This window comes from Apostichopus japonicus, chromosome 22 (genome assembly GCF_037975245.1).
Source record: "Apostichopus japonicus isolate 1M-3 chromosome 22, ASM3797524v1, whole genome shotgun sequence".
NCBI lineage: Eukaryota > Metazoa > Echinodermata > Holothuroidea > Aspidochirotida > Stichopodidae > Apostichopus > Apostichopus japonicus.
Window position 1 is genome coordinate 3,984,830 of NC_092582.1, and position 24,810 is coordinate 4,009,639.

A 24,810-nucleotide genomic window follows, 5' to 3' on the forward strand; every position below is an offset into this window, starting at 1 on the left:
TTGCTATAATGTACAGTAGGCACTCCTATCTGAGTACCTTTAACAGTATGTAACATCTATCTTTCCACATCACCTCCAAGTCCAAGGCTTACAACACTATTCTTACTGAGGACTTTACTTGGACTGTAATATCCACCACCTCTTTGGTGTGGCTTTAGTTTTAGTCACCAGCCTTGAGTTTACCCATGTCCCAGTGATAAGCAATCTCTGGGTAATTCAACATTACAGTGTGTGTTTAAATCTTTGAAAACAGCATGTATACTTTGCTCCTTCCTTTTCTTTGCTATAATGTAGGCACTCCTATCTGAGTACCTTTAACAGTACAGTATGTAACATCTATCTTTCCACATCACCTCTAACTGACCCACCCATTTTGGCTCACTCTCCACCAATTCCAAGGCTTACAACACTATTCTTACTGAGAATCTGCATCCGCTTCAAGTCCCCTACACTTCCAATCATTTTTGAGGTTTTCGAAGATAAAAAGAGTGCATGAGCATCTGTTTGAATCCCTCAGAATGCTTGCAGCTTAGGTAACTTGATGGTCAAGGTTTCTACCCTTTCCCTGATCCCCAAAATTATATCAGGTATCTGTCAAAACAATTCCATTCAGTCAACGTCTCAGCCAACAAACATACTTTAATACTGTAGGTTGTTTCTTGGTTAAGCTGACTTAAAAACTTACTTCAGGAGCTTAAAATTATCACTATATCACTCTTAAACTCGCACGAGAACCTTTGGTGATCGCAGTTTCTGCTATTCCGCCCTGCACTTATGGAATTTGCTGCCAGTCCATCTGCGGGAAATTGATTCACTTGAACAATTCAAACGTGCTATTAAAACTTACTTATTTTCTAAATGCTACACACATCTGTAAAGCGCATTGAGCAACCTTTAGGTTGGATTTTGCGCTATATAAGACTAATTATTATTATTATTTAAATTGTTATGTATTTTTATCTCTTATTTCATAATAGTATAAATCATGTTCTGCTTCAGTTGGATTCAACCTACTCCGACAGTGGTATTTATTTATAGGTTTTTTTTTCCTATCATATTTGTAATGAATATTTTATCACCGACCACTTCAAAATTTTCTTTCCATTTTTTCATTGATGCGTGTCTAAGGTGACTTTTCAGTATACTCGATTGCGCATTAATTTAATTCACACACTGAATGTGGTATTTGTGTGGCACAAGGCCATCGGAGGAAAGCAAGAAAAGGTTAGCCTGTCTGTAGAGGTACTGTACCTCCCTGGTTTGCAATGGATAGATGGGGGACCACTGAATATTGGATCACATTAATACATTGGAGCCCTGACATATATGGGGACCACAACACATGAGGATTGGGACCACAGGATGGTGGTCGGGATAATACGTGGTCATTAGGTTTTAGGTTTTGCAACTGGTTTGTGCAAGATGGAGACAGCAAGCAAACTTTAAAGTGAGGAATTTTAGTTAAGATCACATTCCTTTCATGGTTACCATTAATAGACAAGTTGACCTTTATTTATTTTAGTCAATTCTATATGCTCATTGAATAGTGACTACTCTTCCTATACAAGTACTGATTAGGACACCTGTGCACAAACACCCGTACAACCGCACATTTACACATACACATTATATAAATGTACATAAGCTAGCAATGATTTATGACGCTCATATTATCAATACCAGCTAGATGCATTAATAATAATAATATAATAAACAGTTCTTATTAAGCGCCCGTAACAGAAGTCTCAGGGCGCTTTACAAATAATTACTAATTAGAAGCAAGATAAAGTGATACTGTTTGTTTTGATGATGTACTAGATTTCTACATTCTCTTAATATTTTATAATCTCCTACATCTATGCTGGTATTTATGCAGTACTGATGGTTTTATTATGCTTCATATTCTTCAGTTTAATTTCTGTATGTATGTAGGTGTGTATAGTACGTGTGTTTGATTCAATTTGTCATGTTCTGGGCTCAGAGAAATTAAATTTCAGAGATGTAGAAAGTACTAGAAAACAATTTAAAGTGCTAACCCTAAAAAATGAAACAACACACCTTATATTTTACAATTTCATATGTCAAGAATGAAAAAAAGAAGAAACTACACATCAATGAGAACTGTACAGTAGCCTTACCTGTCTTCTCAAACAAACTGCCCACGCTTAAATGCACTGGCCATAGACATAAACATAGGCGTAGGAGCCCAGTTTGATTTGGGGGGGCTGTAACGACTTGCCCGAAATATATAACCAAAGTTTTTCGCGCGCTTTCTACATCTTAATGTACATATCATATAGACATGCATCAGTTATTACATCGCATGCCAAATACATAAATCATATGCCGTGTTATTACCCTTCCATATTGGTTAGAATTTTTCGGGAAGTTGTTACAATAATAATGATAACAATAATATAAGTTTAATCATTGAAAAACACATTGGAATTTATTTTTCTTTCAGTACGTGTCTGAAAAATTCTCCTCATATTGCCCAAATTTTCACAAAAATATTTTCTTGGCTGCAGCCCCCCAGCCCCCCCCCTCCGCCTCCTACGCCTATGGACATAAATATATAATCTTTGGTATACAATGTACTGTATGTTTTTATATACAGGTACCTTTTCAATAAGTGTGTGAAGTTGTCAGTCATTATTTAGGGTTTCTGTCCCTATTTTCATAACTATTATACTGACATTTGTAAAATTGAGTAAACATTTTTCTCATATATAGGTTGAAAGGTCAATTTAAAATGGCAAGAATTCCCTTTGTGAAATTTTTATGAAACTATTTTAGTGAAACCATTTGCTATTAATATTGCTTATAATTGATGAGGGTTCGTTAGCTTCAACATCATTTAAGTGATTTAGCTTTTACTGCTGCTTTCTGTATTGTTTTTGTCTTCTTTTGTCTGTTGGTTTGTTTTGCCTGATAATGGGAGCAGTTGATCAGCTGTTTTCTGTTTTTTTTTTACCCTGTTAAGATGATTTGATACATATTAATATATCACATTGAATTGGTGCATTTTGTATATAAATGCTGAAGGGTTATACATTTACTTTGCTCCTTGCTTACCTGTCCCCGCCCCCACAACCTTAGCATTTGTGGATTGAAGGAGAGTTTCACACTTTTATATCGAGAGTTTTGAAGTGTTTACAGTCTGTTCTTCCTAATACAAGAAGAAATTTCAGACACCTCAAATCTGATTTTTATCATAACGAGTATATCTCAATTTTCCTGATATCTCCACAAAGAAGACTTACATCTTATCAGTACTCTCCCCCAAAATTGTTAAAGACTTTAAAAACTCCAGGGGGCCTCAACAGAACAGATAAACAAGCAGTCAGTTTCGCTTCTTATACTTGATAATAAACCTCAGATAGATCTGTGGAAACATTGACCTCACCATATTTTTTATTCTTTCCATAGCTTGTTAAAGCCAATTTACAGCAGAAAATAAAGTGGAAAAGTTCCTGAAGCTCAATCCAAAAATACTCTCTCTCTATCTCCTCATTTCATTTTCATAAAATTGAAAATGCTGACTTTAAATGATTGTAAAAAAAAGATGAGAATTATTCTCCCCAGGGGGAAAAAGCTTGTTGTAAAATAAGAAGGATAAGGGTAGATGTAATGTGAGACAATAAATGGATGTGATTAAGTAATAAAGATATGAATTATGTGGAGAGCGTGCATCACCAAGTCCTTTAATAATAGTGACAAATCCTACATTTAGTAGTTGTAGTAGGGGATATTGTATTGGGTATTTATACTGTAGGGGGTTAAATAACATGGTGGAGAGAACAAGTGGCATTTAAGGAGCAATTAAGATTATTAAAGACATTATTTTCTGCACAAATGATATTAATGTAAAGTGTTTTAGCATTGTCATTGATGTGTGCCATAAAGCTATGCCTTCCGTGGATTATGTCAAAGTACATATGTGTGGTACCATACTCCACAGATACAGGAAAATCAAGTCCCTACTACACCCTCCCACCACCCCCACACCCTCAAAAAATCTGGTAGACTAGAACTGTTTAAAAGTTGTATGTTCATTTTTGTTTTATTATTAAAATGGTATGTGAAAAGAGTAAATTGAGTAGAAGATGGAGTTTTGTGTAAGAAACAGTATGCAATAGATTTTAAGTTGGTGTGACATCACCATGCAAACTGTAACTTAAAAATCATCTAAGCTGTTACATTAGCAATTCTGATAACTCTATAAATGGTCACACACACACCCCCCCTCCCCCTCACAACTGCGACTAGTAATCAGTGAAGCAACTGGACAGTTTTTGTGTTTTGGCAATTTATAATTAGTTAAGGTTGACTTTGATACCATTGACCATTAAAGACAACTTTGAATGAACCAATTGACATTAATGCACACAATGTACATTAATAATTAATACACTAATAATATTCTAATTAATATTAACGTAGCCATATTTGCATATATATCACCTATAATATCCATTGTTTTTTAATTAGATGGAGGATCATCAGGAGCCGATGACAGCAAGGATGGGGGATCCCTAGAGGACAGATCTGCAGTAGCTTTGGATAAAAAAGAAGCTGACGCTGCGGTGGAGACCGAGGAGTCACATCCCAAACCTTTCACTGGCGAAATCGTTTTGGAAGAATGGCAGTTTATGCGTAAGTATATAAAACATGCACTTAACTTAGGTAATAACTTTACATCTCCCTTACTAGAGTTGTGGATCACAGGTAAAATTCCATTCCCCCTAAATGTAATTTCGTTTATATCTAGTAGAAGGAACATTACATTTCATTTTTTTCTCCCTCTGTTTATCTCCATATCATTCCTTTAGAAGATCTGTTTTATCCAATAATGTACTCCTAGGTTAGCTAATATATATATATATATATATATATATATATATATATATATATATATATATTAGAAACGGTAAACACAGAATGATCTTGTATGGTGAGTTATATCCATATTTCTTCTAAAATATATTAACTGGCTGTTTTTATCAAGTCTTCTTCTTCCTCCTCTTTTATCTTTGTTCTGCCTCTTTCTGCTCCACTCACAGACTAAACAATACTTAAAAACCCTGTGTATTATGATTCATTTCATCATGGATTCCAGTAATCTCTGTGAGATTCCTATACTTGAAATGTTTAAATCTGTCACTAAGCCAGATCCGAATGAGATTTCAGGTTTGATCCGACAGCTTCCTCCCAAAGCTTCCACTAATGATATCACTCCACAGAAAAAGCGGCATAAAATCCTAATCCCTTCCTTGTCACACCTGGAGAGTGCTTTTATGTATCGCCTCAGAATCCAACCTCATAACAGGACTTGCCATCTCTGTAGCGCTATGAGGATTAAGGACGTTTCAATTACTGCCGGAGAAATGAATTCGCAGAAAGAAGAATTTGGTCGATATGCGTGACTTTGACGTAATGAAATTTAGACGACTCTGACAGTTCGGTCACAGAGAAGGTGTTACCTGTACGAGGTACAGCCGAGTACCAGACAATGTAAATTATGTATTAACAATGGTATCATGTAGGTCTACAGAGATGCGATCACTTCCCCTTCTGTTACAAAAGTGTATTTGGCATTCCTTAGTGTTAAATAGTCTAGCAGTTTGACTTGCCTGGTTAATTTAGCTTTTCAAGATTATAGGGAAATACACCTCAAAATCCAGTCTTAATGCAGTATTTTGCGTTTTGTCGCCGTTTTCCACTTTTTTGTCCATGGAGTTTTTTACATATATCAATCACAAAACAGCAAACTAAGATATTAGCCAAGTTCTTTCCCTGCCAAAAGCCTTAATTGGCGAGTAATTAAGGACATTTGCAGATAATGAGAAAAGTGTCCTCCGACAAATTACACATTTAATATTAATCGCATACAGTTCCCCCAACCCACTAGTTTGAATTCAACCAATCAGATATGCAGGTTTAGTTATGAGCCGTTGCTAAAAATAGATTCAAAACGTCGAGTTGGTAACTTGTTACAACCAGCGAGCTGGACTCTAACAGCTCCTTGGTACAACTGCCATAGACAATCTACACAAATCAAGCATGGTGTTGTATTACGTATTGGCCAATGACGTTCGTAGCTTTTAAATATTCATATTATGGACGAGGTTTATTTGGATCCCAACGGAAAATATCTTCAAGAAAAACAAAGTTGTAAGTTGTAAAAATTTTCGACTTTTATGCCACCATTTGAAGTAAGATTTGAATAGATAAGATAGTTATGTATGTCGTTATGACATCGTGGCATCAGTGAGGTTGAGAAAAACCATAGAAAAGGATGCAAATTGCTGCTTTAAGGTCTGCATATACCCATTTCGTAGTGAGGGCTTTGTGTGTACTCATCAATTTGTATGTCAAATTTCAGGTGAGACTTTTGGATAAAGTAAAGGCAGGCTGTATTAGCATAGCCTATAGTCTGTGATCCCTTATAATACAACTGCCCATTATTAGGGGAGACAAAAATGTCAGACATGAAAGAATGAGTCCAGTTCCGTTCCGACGTAACCGTCAAAGTATTCTCGCTCGCTGCTCAAGGTAACTTTAGACGAGGAAACGAAGAGATTTTAATGAATTTATTGGAGATGTGAAATACTGCCCTCTCGGGTTTCAAGACAAAGTTTGTTTCCTAATGAACAGAATTAGGGGGGAAAAAGGCTTTCCAATTATAATATGTAAATGGAGGAATAAGTCATTCAAGGGAGAAGAGAAATACTTCTTGAAGTGGTCTGTATTTTGACGAAATATTGTGTGTCGCATATGACTCAAATTACAACTTTAGCATCACATGGCTGCAGCAAAGACAGAAGAGGGAAAAGAATAGAAAAATTAGCTGGCCATTCTGAAATCAGGTCTAGTTCAATATCTCCCTTGTAGTTGATTTCCATTTTCCATTGTAAGCATCCTTGTAATCAAGTTTCCTCTTAGAGCTAATATCTTTAGGAATAATTTGCTAAGACCATTGGTGACCGTATAGGAACACTGAGGTTATTTCCTACAAATTACCTCTTTTAAAGGTACCATTCAGAGGTGACATGCTATTGACCTCAAGTGACCCATATAGTCCCATACAGGTACCCTCAGGTCACTATACCAGTGGTTCCCTCTATGTACCCCTCTTTTCTGACCCATACTACCCCCTTGTATCTTTCCTCTAGCCTTCTGAGCTCTTCCTATACATGGAAGTACAGAACAAGATTGAAAAATCTTGTGTTTATTCATTTCAAAATATTTGTATTTGATTGTGTATCTTCATAGAAAAGGAAATTATAGACAATACCCTAGCCAGCAGTATCAAAGATTCCACCCTGGCTATTCTCATCTTCTTTATAAGCATCCACTTATCCAATCTATGAAAGGACATTTAATTTCTTGAATCGACTATTTTCTCTATAAATTAAGCCCTCGGCACCAGCCGTATAACCGCAAGAGTTTACCGCCCACACTTTTTACGGCGAGAACAGCATGTACTGATTCTCGTCCTGTACCCCTTTTTCGGGCCTAATATCCTCTTGCAACCCTCCTTGGGGCTTTTATACTTTTCTCATACACGTCATATTCCTTTGGGAATATGAAAAAGAAATATGAAAAGTTTACCACGTAACCCACCAAATAATTGCAGCAGACTTTTCCTCTTCTTTAATGTATATCGACGTTAAAAAGAAACGAAAAAAAGATATTTCCTTCCGATTGATACGCTCGCGAGGATATATGCTCCCCAGCGGGGAACATTATCGAAGATTTCACCCCTCGCCTTTCTCACCTACTTCTTATCACAAGCGTCCATTCTCAAATCAAGGAAAGGTCATTGAATTTTGTTTCACGTACTAAATTACTTACGGTAAAATGCCGTAGGAAGGAAAAGGAGTCACGAGCGTATCATATCGAGTGGTCGTCGTGTCAGGGTTACAACAGGAATCACTTTCAGAGGAGCAGAACTGATACTTGAATATATTTCAACATGCAGAGCCTATGTTAAGAAATACACCTACGCATTATTTGGCGGCTAATGTAACCTTTTTAGTGCATTATTTAAATATGATCATGCTTTTCTGAAATAACATAATTTGTGTTTTTAAATAATTTAATAATTAATGCCAGAGAATGCTAGAATGCAACTTAGGCAACTTTAGAAGTACAATCAACCTTCAGTCAACTTTATTTTAATTCTCTTCTTAATAAAAAACAATTTTTAAATTTAGGCGAATATAGAAAGGTTTGAAATAATCAGGTCTGTTAATAGGATGTTTTTTTTGTGGTGGGGCTTGAACATAATAAATATTACTAGAAATAAAGAGGGTCAAATGTTGTCTTTAAGAAAAACTGCTGATTATATCAGTATTACTAATATTCAGCATGACGGGGAAAGAAAAAGAAGAAGAAAAACTAAAACCATTTCGATCTTGTCGAGGTTTTGATCAATCGGTTTCATCATTTGTGATCAATTGCCACCATATTGTAAGCCAAATATACTTTTGTAAATAGTACCAATGCGCTAAATATATTTATTAAAGATGGAGGAATATGATTGATCAAACATTTGTTTAAGTTGCATGCGGAACTAGTCGATGTTTGGGCATGTGGAAAGGAAAAGGACAAGTACCCTGATGTTGTCACCAGGAGATTTGTCATTTCAAGTTTGATGAGTTGTTACCGTATGTGTGTGACAAAACAACCAGTCTCTTTTAACTGAGTTTGTTGAGTGAGTACTGCGCGTGTGTACGTCCCATATATATATATAGTCTATATATATGGGATATATATGGGATATATATGTGGGATATATATATGGGATATATATGTGGGATATATATAGATATATAGATAATTTTTCTAACTCCGAAAAACACAGTGAGACACTTTGTGGGTAGAAAAATGAAGGAAGGCCATTAGGGCCAGTGAGGGTGTACAGTGTTAAAAGATTACCAGGGCATTCTAGACACGGTAGAATGCGGTGCATAGGTTGTGGGGAGACAGGTAAGTGGGTCACTCGTAAATATATAAACCAGTAAGTTTTATAATATATAGATATATAGATATAAAGATATAAAGATATATAAGATATATATAAATAATATGTATCAATCATTCTTGAGAGGAACATGATTACACAAACTTGCCCATGTAGTCGAGGAGAGATATCAAGAGAGCATTTTAAGTCGATGGATTAGCAGATAATAATATAGTTTTCAAATTTTGTCTAGCAGTTTTGAGTGCCCTGAATTTGGTCTTCTATAAAACTCTATTGTTCCAGGGTAAAAATAAATTGCTAAACATCTTTGGAATTTGCATAGCAATTTGACCATTGTACATAGCTCTTTACGATGGGATACTGGATGAATAATTCCCTCAATATCACATACTGTAGGTACTGTAGATCAAAAGTATTGCACAGAAAAGTTTCTGATGGCTAATTCCTACATTTTACTTGTTTCATCTAGCATTGCATTCATTTTATAAAACATCTGTTTGCCTTTTCCCCTCTCTCTCTTACCCCATTTTTCCCTCAGTCGGTTGGTTTAATTGCATGTAATACCACCATACAAACAGTAACTGTGTGACACGTAGTGTGTATTCTTTGACTTAGTACCTGCAGAAGCACAGCATAAACTGGAAATAACATCACTAATAGAGGGTGCTATTTACCAATATCATGATGGTAGAAATAGACAGAGGGACAGCTGCATGATCTTAGAGGGCGCCGTGTAAATTAGAAATAGTGGTATTCTATATTTCAAGATTATGTAACTATGTAAATATGGAGACTGGTAATAAGTATCATTGCCTGTCAGATTTGGAATAACCCCCCCCCCCCTCCACCTTCCTAGTCTATCTACCCAGAATATTAGTCTCAATACATTTTTTGACCAGAAGTTTTCAATTCTTTTTTCACAAGAGGAACAAAATGACACGGAAGAAGTGAATATTATCAGTGTAGAAATAATCTCAAAATTGTATTTAAATAGTATGACTAACAAAACAATGAAAATATTTTGTAGCTATGCTCTGTAATTTTTTGTTGTTGTAAATCTTGCGCAAATAATAATTTAATGCTGGTGGGTTTTTTTCATTTCAGGTGATTTACCTACCATTGATTCGATCACTGTTAATGAAATTATCCTTGTTGATTTTACAGTTATCGTTGGAGGTTGTATAGTCCTAGCTGTGATTGGCGTTGCCATCGCTTTCTACTGCTGTTACAGGTGAGTCTGTTTAAAATGTTTTTTTTTTTTCTCCTTGCGGTTCTAGAACATCAGTCAACTCAAATAATAGAATTAAGCACTTAAGTGGACTTGCTAGAATAAACAGAAATCAGCAAATCAAGATGTTAACATGAAACAGAGCATTGTGGAGATGCGAAACCTCTGTATTATCAAAACAGCTACAAAAAATATCCTTTGCTTTCATTTGCTGTTATTTCTTTGTTTGCTTCTTTAAGTGGACAGATGAGCCGGTTCAGGATTACTAACAGATGATTTTATTGCTCTTGCCAAAAAAAAAAAATGGTCAACCAATGAAATAAATTTGCTTTTCCCATATTTGGCTATAAAATTAATTACAAGTGTAATTTGAAGTCCTGTCTCTCTGTGTCAGTAAGCTTTGCTTCGAGAACAGTTCATAGTATTGTCAAGATTTACACAAAAAGTGTCTCCTAGTGTTCTTTCTTTCTTTCTTCTTTTCTTTCATGGTGGTGGTGGGAGGGGGGAGGGTATGGGGTAGGCAGGGAGCTATGACAATTTTTAACTACTTTCAATTCAAGCCGGAAGTGCAGTTATCGAGATGTCTAAGTATCTTGAGAGCAAAGTTGAGCTTTCAACTCAGTCCTCGACAATCATCATCTCTTCATGGACATAATAGTCTGAAGTTTAGCTCTTTTTGAGTACTGTTTGTAATTCCAAATCAATCACCCCCCCCCTGCCCTTACCCTCATGCCCACACTATTTGTAGACTAACCAATTTACAATGAAAATTCTATATGAACTTGTTTCCTTCACCTCCCCCTCAGTTTCTATGACTATTGTGAAGGGCGCCATCATTAATTTTGATCACCAGTTGTTGTTATGAAAGAGCGCCACCATTATGGTACATTTGAAGACTATGGATGTAGTATCTGTCATTTTTAGGCTGGTCCATTAAGCAGTTTGCATTCAATACTCTGACAATAAGGCATTGTAGGTTGTTGTAGTGTTGTAGTACTTTTGTCTACGACTCATTGTCTACTGTATCGAACATAATTTGCCAGACATCTGGGGAAATAATGGCCTATTATTGCTTCAGACTTTGTAGTAGAACTTAACATATGAAGAAAATATTTCAAACACAGCACATTTTAAGTGACAAATCAATAAGCCCCTCGGGTAGTGTTTGACGTTCAAACACTTAATTTATTAAGGAGAAGCGAACCAGATCAATTGTCCATTTATTTTCTGGTTTTCAGAGCAAAGTTTGGCAAACACGTGTCAGATTTGGCTGGTAATAAACAGTACTTTATCTTCCAAGACTAGACCCACGAGGAATTGAATCTTTCTTGCTAAATGTTTGGCATCTCTACACTAATTTTTCCGGTGGGGGGGGGGGGGGGGAAGAGGAATGGAAAGCTGTGGGTGTTGGGTTGCATGGTTGTAAACTGCATGAAAAGCACAACAACTTGTTTTTTTTGCACTGGTTGATTATTATCTAAACTTATTATTTTTACATTTTGTAGTTAGTTTTTCATGATTGATGACATATGAATATAAACTTGTATACAATTATGTGTGCTCTTTAAGACTTAACTGTTCATTGCAAATGTATAAATTGCTGACATAATTTATTTGTGTCGTATAATGATGGTCGTGTTAGAGACAACGGAAAAAATAAAGTAGAACAAATGCTTAGATGTAATTTAAGTATAACTGTCATATTATTACGTCATTTGAAAATGGCACATTTATTCAAACAGTGAGTGTAAAGACTTTCCCAGATTTGTTAAAACCTTAATCAAATGACTTGAATGAGGTATTTCATGATAAACGTCTTGTATAGTAGAACATGTTGATGTCAAAGATGGTGCCCCAATGAAGTCTGTTGCCGAGGAAACTAGCACAACATAGACATCTTTACACAAGACCAGACAGTGGAATTTTACATATTAAAAACAAAAGTTCATCATTTATTAAGGGATTTTCCCTCATTTTGTTTCTGTCCATAATTCTTGTCTGGATTTTTGTATAATTCTCTTCTCGATCAAAGAGAAGAAGAAAGTCTGACATGATAATGTGTAGTCTGGCAACCGTAGGTTCATGACCAGACAGACAGAGATAAATTAATCTAATAGTTGCCAGAAGCAAAATTCACTTGATTAGTTTGATCAGTAGGTCATGCGTCCCATACTACGCTGCATATTACAGAGCATATTACAGAATAATTAAAGGAAAGGACAGACCAAAATTTGCTGAATTTGTGTCCATTTTAGAGGTCTCAAAAATTGCCATTTAATATTTGTAATAGCTAGAAGAAGGGAACGGGGTGGGGGAGGTGGGGATAGTGGCGACAGGGGGTGGTTGAAATAGGGAGGGATGATGGTGGTCAGAGAGGGGAATATATCCTAGTTTAGACAATAGTGGTTTCGTGTCTACAGGCAAGATTTGTTAGATTAACAACTTGATAATAACATAATATAATAATAATAATAATCAGTAGTTAGTTTTACAATGCTTAAGCGACCACAAAAGTGGGAGAAGCCCGCAAGGGCTTATGGCTTCCAATTCAACATTTTAACTCAAATTTGGAACCTTTTCAATTTGAGAAAGTAATTTCAGATCGTAGATTGCTCTTGGATGAAAACCTACCTTACTATCACCCGGCCGGGTATTGAACCCGCGGCCTCCCGATTGCTAAGCCTCAATGTGTATTTTACTTACATTGCAAATATCCATATAATATACACATCTTTTGTAAAGATTGTAGCCGACCGAGCGGTCTACATATATATCAGGCAATGTCTCAATAACACTTTAACCCTCAAATTACACGAACGAATAAAAATAGAGCAGAAGGTGTTGTATTGAGCCGAGCCGTTAAAGTTTGGGACTTAGCCCCGTAGGTGATTCATGTCGCTTTTACGTTGGTGGGCACGTAGCATTCCTTGGAATTCCAGCGGGATCAAATGTAATTGAGTGTAAGAGAGGCTATGACATGCATATATACCGATAGATGAAAAACTATGTCGGACTGTATAGTTCGCTAGATATACGTACATGGAAAGTGGGTCAATTAATAGAACAAATCAAATTTCGTGCTTTGAGAAATCAGCTGTTGAGGAAAATAGTCTGAAAAATAATTTAAAAATTTGATGTTCTGGTCATATGTGTCTCCATCTGATTGATGTTGATGAATGTTTCATCTGATTCCATTTAAACGTCTGATATGCCCTTCCATTAAATTACATTCTCAATCAAAATTTGATTAAACTCCTGTAAATTACTATAATGCTGGAGGCAGCCATACAGTTAGACCTAGATCAAAGTAGTATTTTGGATTAAAACTTTTCAGGATTCATGAGAACAGCGGGAAAATGATGTGGGGTCCTGTCTGCTTCTAGTAAAGATTTATCGCAATTGGCTAGGAACCGTTCTAAGACATACAAGATCTCTTCAGTGGGGTGTAAAGCAAGGACCAACAAATATCAGGTTCTGGGTCTGAGTTTTTGTTGTTCACCTGTTTTTTGACAGCATAAGCTTTTAAACCCGAGTAGGTGTGTGCTGTTTGTTACTGGAAGTTTCCTGTATGAATTCAAGAGCTCTAGGAGAGAATTAAGGCCATGACTGAAGAATAAACCGACTGTCTGACCATATAGGAATGGATGCATTAGAGTCTGGCATTGGGAGAAATTTAATAGAATTTACTAGACGTTTAAGAGATTGGACCCTGATCTTGCATGGAGTAGATTCAGAATCAGTAGATATATATATTCACTGGACCCAGATCTTATATAAATCAATACCTTCTAATTGGTGTACTATTGCTAGCAAGGCTACTAAACATTATAGCTCATACACCTCCTTTAACTTTTGCAAATTTGATTGAAACGTTGCCAAATGGAATCGAAAGGGTTTGGAAGATTGTACTTGAATAATGGCTTATATCAAGAAGATCTGGCTGCCATATGTGAAACTATAACAAAAGTGGTCATGTGATCCCTATGTAGCATCGTACGAGTTCCATTTGCTTGCATTAATATATACCAGCAAGTATTCCCAAGTTATTAGCTTCACTCCTGTGATCAGTGCAGTGACATTACACAAGCCCCACAGTCATCAACTGATCTAGCCTTGGAAAAGCCATCTTTAAGTAGATATACATGCAAACTTGTGTTCTTTATCAAACTTACTCCTTTCTAATGAATTTGGATCAAAATGGTCCTGGACTCTTTGAGGATTTTCCTGTCTAAAAGGTACGAAATATTCATTATTCATATTTTGTTGATACGAAACGTCCATTTTCATTGCAGTGTCATGTATGTGCATGTTTGTTTCTAGTCGGTTCCCCTTTGTGAAGAGCTCTTGAATTTGCTCTGTCCGTTCATGGCGTGAGTCTGTCAGTTGGACTTGTTTGCTTTCAGATGTTAATTAATTAGCTTCTTGTATTACTAGAAGTGTTGCTTCCCCCTTATTGCAACTAAAATTGTTTGTCTTGGTGCAATTTCAAACTGTGGTGAAAAGTAAGACATGTCAATATTTTCCCAATGAGTATTGATGCTTAAGTCTAATAGTGGAGAGCAAGGGGGGTTAAGCGGTTGCTTTAAAATGCAATGGGGGTCGTGATCCGAGGATCACGGTCTTAATACCTCGCTGGATCCCGACATCTTGTCAGTGGGCACGGCACTAACTCTCAAATTTTGTGTCTTTTTATCCAGGTATATAAATAGGGACCTATATTAAGGTAACTTGTAAATATAGTCTTGTGTTTTGGAGTGTGGAAGCACCCAATGAGATGTCCCATAAAGGATGCATAGAAGTGGCACTGTAGTAGCACTGGAGAGAGCAATTGTTTGACATTTGCCACCGTGGGTGTGTGGATGGGACAAGATAACATTGACAAGGAATCTGCTGTTGTAAATACATGTGTGAGGGGGTCTTGACATTGATACAAGACAATAGACCATTATATATTCTATTGTAGGAACAGGTATGTCCGACACCAGTGGTAGGAAACTGGCAGGGTTAATATCTATCTGCCCTAATTGGTCATTGCAGAGATGCCAACCAGTACGATTTTATCGTATTTAGTACGATAAAAAAAAGTGAATTAGATAATACGATTCGCCTCTTGAAAAATACGACTTTTCATTTTTCCAAAAAAAAAAATAAAAATAAAAAAAAATACCGTTTTTTTTTATATTTTTTATTTTTTTTATTATTATTTTTTTTTTTAATAGTTGATCAATAATCTTGCTACATGCTGCAATTCATATTTGATTATTTGAAATACCTGACACTTTCTTTCTTTTAAAGCAGCATTTTGCGTCCTCGACTATGATATTTCTCAACCTCACTGACTCCACTATGCCATAACGACATACATAACTAGCTTATCTATTTATATTTTACTTCAAATGGTGGCATAAAAGTCGAAAAAATTGCAACTTTCAACTTTGTTGTTCTCCAAGATATTTTCCGTTGGGAACCCAATAAACCTCGCCCATAATATGAATATTTAAACACTACGAACGTCATTGACAGATACGTAATATAACACCACGCTTGATTTGTGTACAGTCTATATGGCAGTTGTACCAGGGAGTTGCATAACAACTCCCAACGCAAAGTCTTGAATCTATTTTTAGCAACGGCTCATAACTAAACCTGCATCTCTGATTGGTTGAATTCAAACTAGTGGGTTTGGGAACTGAATGCGATTTAATTTTGTATGTGGAATACTCGCCAATTAACGTTTTTGGCAGGGAAAAACTTGGCTAATATCTTAATTTGCTGTTTTGTGATTTGATGCATGTAAAAAACTCGATGGACATGTCAAAAAAGTAGAAAACGGCGACCAAACGCAAAATGCTCATGAATAAACATACTATTCACTGATTGGTGGAATTCAAACTAGTGGATTTGGAGATATGAAAACTTTGTCGAGGACACTTTTACTCGTTATCGATATAAATCGTTAATTACTCGCTAATTAACGCTCTTGGCAGGGTGAAACTTGGATGGTATCTTAGTTTGCTGTTTTATGATTGATACATGTAAAAAAATCGATGCACATGTTAAAAAGGTGGAAAAAAGCGACCCAACGCAAAATGCTGCTTTAATTGGTTTATAATGTCAGTTAACAGGAATGTGGCTCATATTTCCATGAGTATAATGCAAGTCTATACAGTAATTTTTTTTCTCACTCCTACTTCTGGCTGAACCAAATTCTCATTGGCCCAAAATATGCAAGCAATTAAGCTGTATCTTTATTCTCATTATGCATTTAAACACCCTTTTTGCATCATAAGAATTATTACAGATGCTTTACAATTTTCTCATTAGATGTTATTGAAAAAGCAAACATTTTACTTGCCCGTTCTTACCAGTAAAACGTTTTTCTGACATTTTACTGGCCCAGGGCCAACGGGCCAGTGGTAGTGTTGAGTTTTTGTGAAAATCTGATTTTTCTCTCAAAAATCTGATTTTTTAGGATATTCAGTCTGTTTTTTTGTGTCAAGAGTTGGCATCTCTGTCACTGGGTATGAAACAGACAATGGTGGGTGTGAAAAAGACAATGGTGGATGTGAAAAAGACAATGGTGGTTGTGAGAAAGACAATGGTGAATGTGAATAAGACAATGGTGGATGTGAAAAAGACAATGTTGGAAGTGAAGAAGAATAAGGGTGGATATGAAAAAGACAATGGTGGGTGTGAGAAAGACAATGGTAGATGTGAAGAAGAATAAGGGTGGGTGTGTAAAAGACAATGGTGGGATGTGAGAAAGACAAATGGTGGATGTGAAGAAGAATAAGGGTGGATGTGTAAAAGACAATAGTGGATGTGAATAAGACAATGGTGGGTGTGTTAAAAACAATGGTGGATGTGAGAGAGACAATGGTGGGATGTGAAAAAGACAATGGTAGGATGTGAAAAAGACAATAGTTGGATGAATTAAATAGGGTAAGGATCGGAAAGAGTAGTCACATTTAACATTAAAGTTAATATGTATGCCTAGTCACCCTCCTTTCAATCCTTCCCTCCTGATTATGCAATCAGTGGCTATTAAAAAAGCAACAACAACATTTATACAGCAAATGTAGTAACTTGATCTTTCTGTGTTGTGAACTAGCGCTCATGTACAGTGCTTTTAATATCTTTAATGATATAGTACTGTTAGTTCTTGTCAGTTGACCCATGGAGGTAAAAACCTCCATGGTTGACCAGAATTACACCTTGCTATGAGTTTATTGCTTTTCAGTCTGTATCCATCTTGGACAGAGGTAGCCATTGAGTATTGCTCCTGGTTTCCTTAACTCTTTTATAGTCCTCTTCCATTCTTTCTGCCTCTGGTATTACATATACCTAGAATTAATACTTTTTGAGTGTGCCTTTGAGAAAAACAATCTGCTGGGATCCAACTGTTACATCTATCCTGAGGCAAGTTGATTCACTTTAAGATCTTTAGAAAGGAAAGACCCAGAGTTTATTATTTCTCCTTTGAGTACAGGTTATTCATCTTGATTGAGACTTGTTTTCTGCTAAAATGTCTCGGATAATAGAATTCCCCAAGCGTGAAGATGATTTAAATTTGACAATGGGCGATTCTGAGTCCCGACTTTGTTACCTTTACAATTGGCCATTTGATGGGTAAAAAGAAAAGGGATTTAAGCACTGAAATCATTGACTAACCTGGTAATTTTCTTCAGTGAGTCAGAGATGGAGAAAAGAGATTTAAATTCTTACTTTTTTAGAAGGTCATAAACACAAAGTTTGAAAGAGTAGAGAAAGGTTTGTTTTAAGGAAAAGATTCAAACCATTCAACCTCCTGTGATATAAACAATTGAGCCATCCAAAGTTGTCACAATGTTTATCAGTATCACAAAGAAGATTTAAGTTCGGATATACAGCAGCTATAGTATCTGTGATGATACATAGCAAATGGTGCTCTGGACAGGAACTCTGAAAATTTCCTAACCGTTTAATTTAAGTCTACGATTAATATTGAAAAGAAGTTTAAAGACTGCAAACAGAGATCATTAGTCCTGTCAGTATGAATTGGTTGGTTCGTTTCTTCTGTTGTGGACCAAATATTCAAGAAGTCGTGGCCTGCGATTTTGATGAGCCCATCAAGAGAAGCTCATTCTTGTAAGTAAATTGAATATTTTAAGATTATATATCTAATTCTTCATTATAATGGAATGTATAGTGATAAGTGACTGTCAGTTACTGGAATCGAACTAAGGTCAGAAAATGACTACTGCCTCGGAACCAAATGTGGCTTGGTATAATTTATTATGGTGTTCTTTGGGGTATTATCATTAACACAAACTAAGTTTCACTTGGAAGAGTGCAGTCACAGTTAGTAAAGGTCTCTCATTGTGGGTTTTCCACAACACTTAAAAGTCAAAAGATGATGATGTCATTTTGAAAACTTGGAGGTGTTAACAACTCATAAATATTCATTAAGTTTGTTTCTTTTGTGTGTTAGGTACAGTAACTTACATCGGTTGCACTGTATCTCTTTTTGCCCTCCAGTGTAAGAATGATAAAGAATGCAGAAATATCGCCCAGTTTTGCTTTTGCAGTCTATAATTTCTCCTGTATGTATTTGTCATATTTGTTTTACAACATTGGCAGTATTTGTATTAAACTCGTCTGTAAATCACCACATGAATTTCAGATGCATTCCACTCGTTAAACTTACTGTAGACTCTACCTAAGTAACGAAACATGACACCACCAACACTAATAACTAGGAGTTTTCAACAGAATACTACTGTTTCATTTGATTTTCGTTCAAGTATGTGAAATTACATACAACTCACACATTGCAAAAAGTTAGATACTTGAGGCATTGTAGTCGATGATAAGTACCAAAAATGCCGGTTGAATGACTTCAGTATTCCAAAATTCACGCTACCTTGCCAAATATATTTAAGCCAGTAAATGTCATTAATTGGTAAATATATATATATTGAGTCCATGCACTACAAGTTAGAGAACCCTATACTTGGCTGCAAACTCTTCTTCCTCACTAATTATTCCTCTTTTAATATTATGCGAAGTGAAAATCAGATCGATATCACCACCAACCGTTGTCTGTGATTTAAAACAGTTTATTCACGAGTCAGTGTCAGTTTAATTTTACTTCAGGCTTAAAGAAGGGTAAATCATTCTATTGTCATTCAGTTTCCAGTTTGTACACCTACCCTTAGGGGTAGGGGTCAAAGCTCTCTACAGGTGTGGAGGTGTTATGTATACTATAATATGCAAATTGGGCAGGCTGAAGGGTTTGTTTATTATACCAATATCACTTCCAGCCTTGTTTTGTTTGTATATTTTGTTCTATCCAGAAGAAAAGATGGTTATCGAGGCACAGAAATAATCAGTGTAGGACTCCAAAGTCGTTTCGTAGTATCGGAGGTTGTGAATAAGATTTAAATCTCTATGAGTGAAATTAAAGACATAATACTGTGGTGTTTTCCTTTGTCGTTAATAATATTTCCAATACTAAAGCACACAAACCACGACAACTCTTTTAAAGTTTAAACCAAGTGTGTTTTTATTAAAGCATCTTTCTTAACTGTTATTTGGCAGTTTTTTTCCCAAACTTATAGAATAATTACTCCAAATCAGCTGTCCTGTATCTTAAAAGCTAAGATCCCTTTCATTTTCACCAAAAGGCCCCTTGAGCACTCTTCCTGATGGATATGAGCGCATTATAAATCACCATTAATATTATCATTATTATTAAAGGAAGAATATCACAGTAGCTTTTTAAAAGAAGGCCATAACAAATTTTTTGGGACCACATTTCCTCTAACTCAGAAAGCTAAAACTGCTTATTTACCAAGGCACAGAGTAAATGCCAGCACTGAAGCCTTCTGCAGTGGAAGTCAGACAATGTCAGGATCCTTTCACTGTTATAATCATACCCTTCCCAATCCCCCCCCCCTCCGCCTCCCTACCCCACATCTGAAAGGTTAAAGAAGTTGAAACCAAAAAACTGGATTTTGCTATGAAGTTGATCTGCTTCATGTATGTGTAGTTGTATAGTCTTCCCCCTCCCCTCCCCCTCCCCCATCCCTAATGCAAGCACACACACGCATTTTGATTTCTAGATATATCAATAGTTCTTGCTAGTATCTTAAGTTATTTTTAGTTTTCATGTAGCATGTATGCCATGTCTCGATAGAGATGTCGCCTTCACCGTTGACAAGAGACGTTTAATTTAAAATGTGTGGAGGTTCTTTTCTCCCGTCCTACAAAATTTGATTATTTAGTATCAGGAAAATAACTGCCGGAAAATGTAATTACATTTAACTAATTAGATTTGGTAAAAATTGCTCCAATCTATTTTTCTTTTCTCTCTTTTTAAAAAATGAAGAATTGGCAGTTAGTTTGTTAGTGAATGTCTTCTGTCATCGTTTTCTTCTTATTTTTTTAAATTCTTGTTTAGTTTCATCAAAGTGAAAAGTGGAAATTACCATTTGAACAAGGTCTTAATACTGAATGTTGTACTGAATTTTTTCTATGGATTGCTACAATATATTCATAGATTCATCAAAAAAGTAGAAATATTTAGAAGAAAACTGCCTAATTTATTTGCTAGTTTTAGCCTCTTTTTTTATATTTTTTATAAAACAGTATTTTTGTTGTAAATTAGAAAAGAGATCAGTCTACTATTTTTTTTTTATATCACCCCTGATTCAATGTGTGAATGTTTTGTTAGTTGACATAGCTGCTGAACACCACATTGGGTATTGATCCCCTCCCTTCACCCCCTCTCCCATCCCTGCCTCCCATCCCCATTCCATAACATTCATGTAACAATGTAGCATGCCAGAAAATTGTCATACTTGCTTTTCTCTATGTTAACATATACCATATATATTTTTATTTTGTTTTATTTTTATTTTAAACATATGCCAAGGTAATTGCTAGAAAGTAATGAGAAACTCGAAAAATCAATAAAACTATAAATATTAAAAATATAAAACTATAAATATTAAATATTAAAAATGATAATTAAATATTAAAAATGATTAAGAAAAATAATTCAGTTAAATTTTGAAGTTTGAATTAGTTAAGCTAATTACCTACAGTTACCTTTACTATCGGCATTCATCTCCAAATTAGCATATTTCCACCCTCCACCCACCTCCCCCCCCATCATTCAAAATGCACTCAAGAAGTTGCTTTAATGAAACATGCAAGTAATGTTTTGATATTGTAGCCTTGTTTTATTAGCTTTAGTCAAGGGTATATTAAAAAATATTTATACTCAAATTATTGTTACATAATACAACATGCATTTTCCTTTTCCCCCCTGCTCATTACATTAAAGTTTCTTCAGTTGTTCATAATTCTCTGCGACAATTTCCTCCTGGAGTTTGACCGCACAATTTCTTCCTTGCAGCTCTTCAAACATCGGTTCACTGAATAACATTTTATCTTTAAAATACTTTGACTGTTATTAATGAACCGCTCTTAATATTGTGTGAATGCTTTCCTCTCGAAGAATATTTGCATTTTCTGATATTTGATAGAAAAATAAAAATGCATATATTTATTCATTTCCTTTTTGCAAACTCATCAAGTCTAATTTATCTCCCTGTGAAGGTTGCTCCTCTATTCCAAGAAGACATTTAACTCAAATTCTCCCCCTTTTGCAGTAATGGAATAAGCCTTAAATGGCTCCTTTATTAAGTTCATCCTGCGCTTAAAGTTTATGCGGTAGATTTTGAGATTGTAGCTACGGCAATGTTAGGACTGCAGTGTGTGACGTGCTTGGTTTCTCCTTCTTCAATTAAAGTGAGGCGTGCATATCGATTCCGTCGTTCGCCGACGACGACGATCTGCTCTGTATCACCATATTAGCCCGCTGTGTGCTGCAGAATACCGTGGCAACCTGCCCTGTGCAGTTACGGGTTGTATGGATTTCTCTGTTTTGTACAGTTCCAGCTAGCAGCCTAGCTTGTCAAGGCACCGGGGGATTTTAAGCGAAGAAAATTTGGAAAGCGTAGCTTTGATACTAAAGGAGAAGTGCCAGAGAGCCTGGTAGTCTTCTAAACGTGTTGTGAATTAAGCTTTCGTAGTTGGAGGTGTGCTGGAGTACTGACACACATACATATACAGGATTGTGTTTGCATACATTTGTTTAATGCCTCTTCTGGTACTCTGTAGCTGCTAACAACTCTACACTGTGTGTTCGTCCTCTGATGTCGCTATATATTCTGCATCAGGAGAAACCAGTTTCAGGGAAAGAAATTGGTCATCGATATTCCTATCTTGAACTCATGCTGAAGAGGTGTCTATCCTTAGCCGCAAGGAACTCGGTTACTTTTTCGCAAGTCATCAGAGATAACAATCCTGATTATAGGATTATAAACCCTTAGCATATATTAGCATTCTTTTGTTATGTAATGTTTTTCTATAAATCACCGTTTGGATTCATTATCGCTGAACATTTTCCAAGTCTCCTGTCAGTAAAATTTCTTAAAATAATCTGTAGTTCTAGAGAAAGTAGCTTTAGCGATACTTCATGGGGCTGTATGAAGACATGTAATCATGAAGACATTAAACCTTCATTAGCCACTGTCATTAATTACTGTCATTAGTTACTGTAAGGCATACCTGCTAATTATGGAGACTTCAATCTTTGTCAGTTGTTGGTAGTACGCCCACCTACTTGATTCAGCTGGATCTCTCTCGGGCGAACATTTCTCGGAAGAATATCGTCGTTAGCCTTTATGTGGTTATCTTTAAACAAAGAAAGAAACGCCAATTTTGAAGTAACAGTTATCTAAACAAAGGAAGAAACGCCAATTTTGAAGTAACAGTTATTTGAAACACGCTGACACTTAATACTTGTATCAAACAGAGAACAAAGTCAGTTTAAGAAGTAAATATGACGTTTATCGGATGATGTTTTGATTGGAAAGTCTCAGTGAGGTTGATGGATGGAAACTCACTCTGAAGTCGTCACGACTAAATCTCTTTCAGGCGATCAAATTCTGGTCCGTGGTATATGAGTTTATAAACACCAGGATGTTGTTTGCCCTCACACGACTACCATCTTACCCACTTGTGTGAGATCATTTGTTGATTCGTTTGTCGTTTTTCAAGACTTTTTTTAATTTTTCTCTGTGCCAAATGCAAGTGCAGGATTTGTTCTTGACAATGCTTTCGTCAACTTTAACAGTTGGGAATATTTTAGAGTGATTTAACCGAAAGCAGAGATTTGCGATCCAGCTATGGATGATATAGGAGACATGTTTGGGAAGGCAAAAGATTACGTATCTAACGCCAAGAGGACGGCAAAGGATGCCATATTTAACGCCAAAGAATATTTCTATGCAAATTACCAGACGGATTCATTGTAAGTCATTATTACCTACCTCTGCTGATGTATCATCTGTGAGTTGGTTTTTAAGTCCGGTAACCCGTCCTGTAATCTATACCCATCTCAGCAGTCCAAACTAGTTCATCTAGTGGTGTTAGGTCGGCTGTGATCTCAATTCTGAACCCAACTGATCTCAATTCAATATGATCTCAATTCTGAAGGCACTACATCAAAAGTGGTTTGCTGAAGGGCTGCAGCCAGGCTGTGGAGTTTTTCTTTTGTGTTGTGCAGTTTCACACAATAGGCATTGCTGATCTGGCGAGATAATAACCTCTATTGTTCGATATTTCATTCGGCCATGCTGTAGAGGATTCGGCCAGCTGCTGCAGCATTCCTTTTTTTTGACACAGTGCCTATTAAATAGATTATTATTTTTTTTTTTGGTAATTTGTGGCTTTTTCTTGATTTTTATCAAAGAAGCAGATTCTGTATCATCAGTTTTATTCCAATTTTCGATGCTTAATAATGCTATATTCCCATCATAATTTCCTGTAAGTCATTTGTATAATCTGTCCAAATTTGTCATTTTCAGATAATGAGATAAAATGAAGAAAACGAGTATGTTTGTGACTCATCCAATTTGCTCTTGTATATGTGGTTGATACTATGATGAAAGTCATGTTTGTGCTTGGACAAGGCAGACTTGTTAAGACTCAGACTCATTAAGAGGATAGACTTGATTAATGCTGCTCACTCATTAACCATTATATCGTGAAACAAAGCTTGCAGAATATCTGTTGTGGGATCAATTACAGTCATACTGGAAAAATACAGTATTTGTCAGTATTAATTGTAATTTGTACACCAAACTCTCAGGATTTATGGTCTGTTAAGGGTAGTATACATGTGTGGTAGGCTGAAGTGAAGGCTGAGCCTCGTCCAGACTTCTCTTGGGACATCATATTGGCTTATGTCTGTTGTTTAGTGTTCCCATTTGCAGTAGTCCATTTCAGTACATCCTTTGTTCATCACAAAATCTTCCATTTTGTCGCTTTTTCCTTGTACAGTAGTTTATCCCTCTTTGGAGAGCATTCAAATCACAATTCTTATCAAAACTATAAACTACTGTAGGTATTAAGGAAAAGTACCCTTATTTAATATTATATTTAATAATTATGTCTTTTACTTTTTCAAATCTACATATCGTAAAACGGAAGAGCTTTTCTACATGAATTGCGGCTCATCAATGTAATTAAATATGTAATT

The 24,810-nt window shown here is 35.9% G+C and overlaps 1 protein-coding gene across 2 annotated transcripts in view; it reads left to right on the forward strand.

Moving 5' to 3' along the window:
• LOC139964237 (neural proliferation differentiation and control protein 1-like) overlaps positions 1 to 24,810 on the forward strand; it is a 125,685-nt gene that overhangs the window by 79,244 nt on the left and 21,631 nt on the right. For both annotated transcript variants that reach the window (XM_071965682.1, XM_071965683.1), the window contains 2 exons: positions 4,492 to 4,656; positions 10,154 to 10,220. In XM_071965682.1, coding sequence (XP_071821783.1) covers positions 4,492 to 4,656; positions 10,154 to 10,220 — 232 coding nt within the window. The remainder of the gene's footprint in view (positions 1 to 4,491; positions 4,657 to 10,153; positions 10,221 to 24,810) is intronic.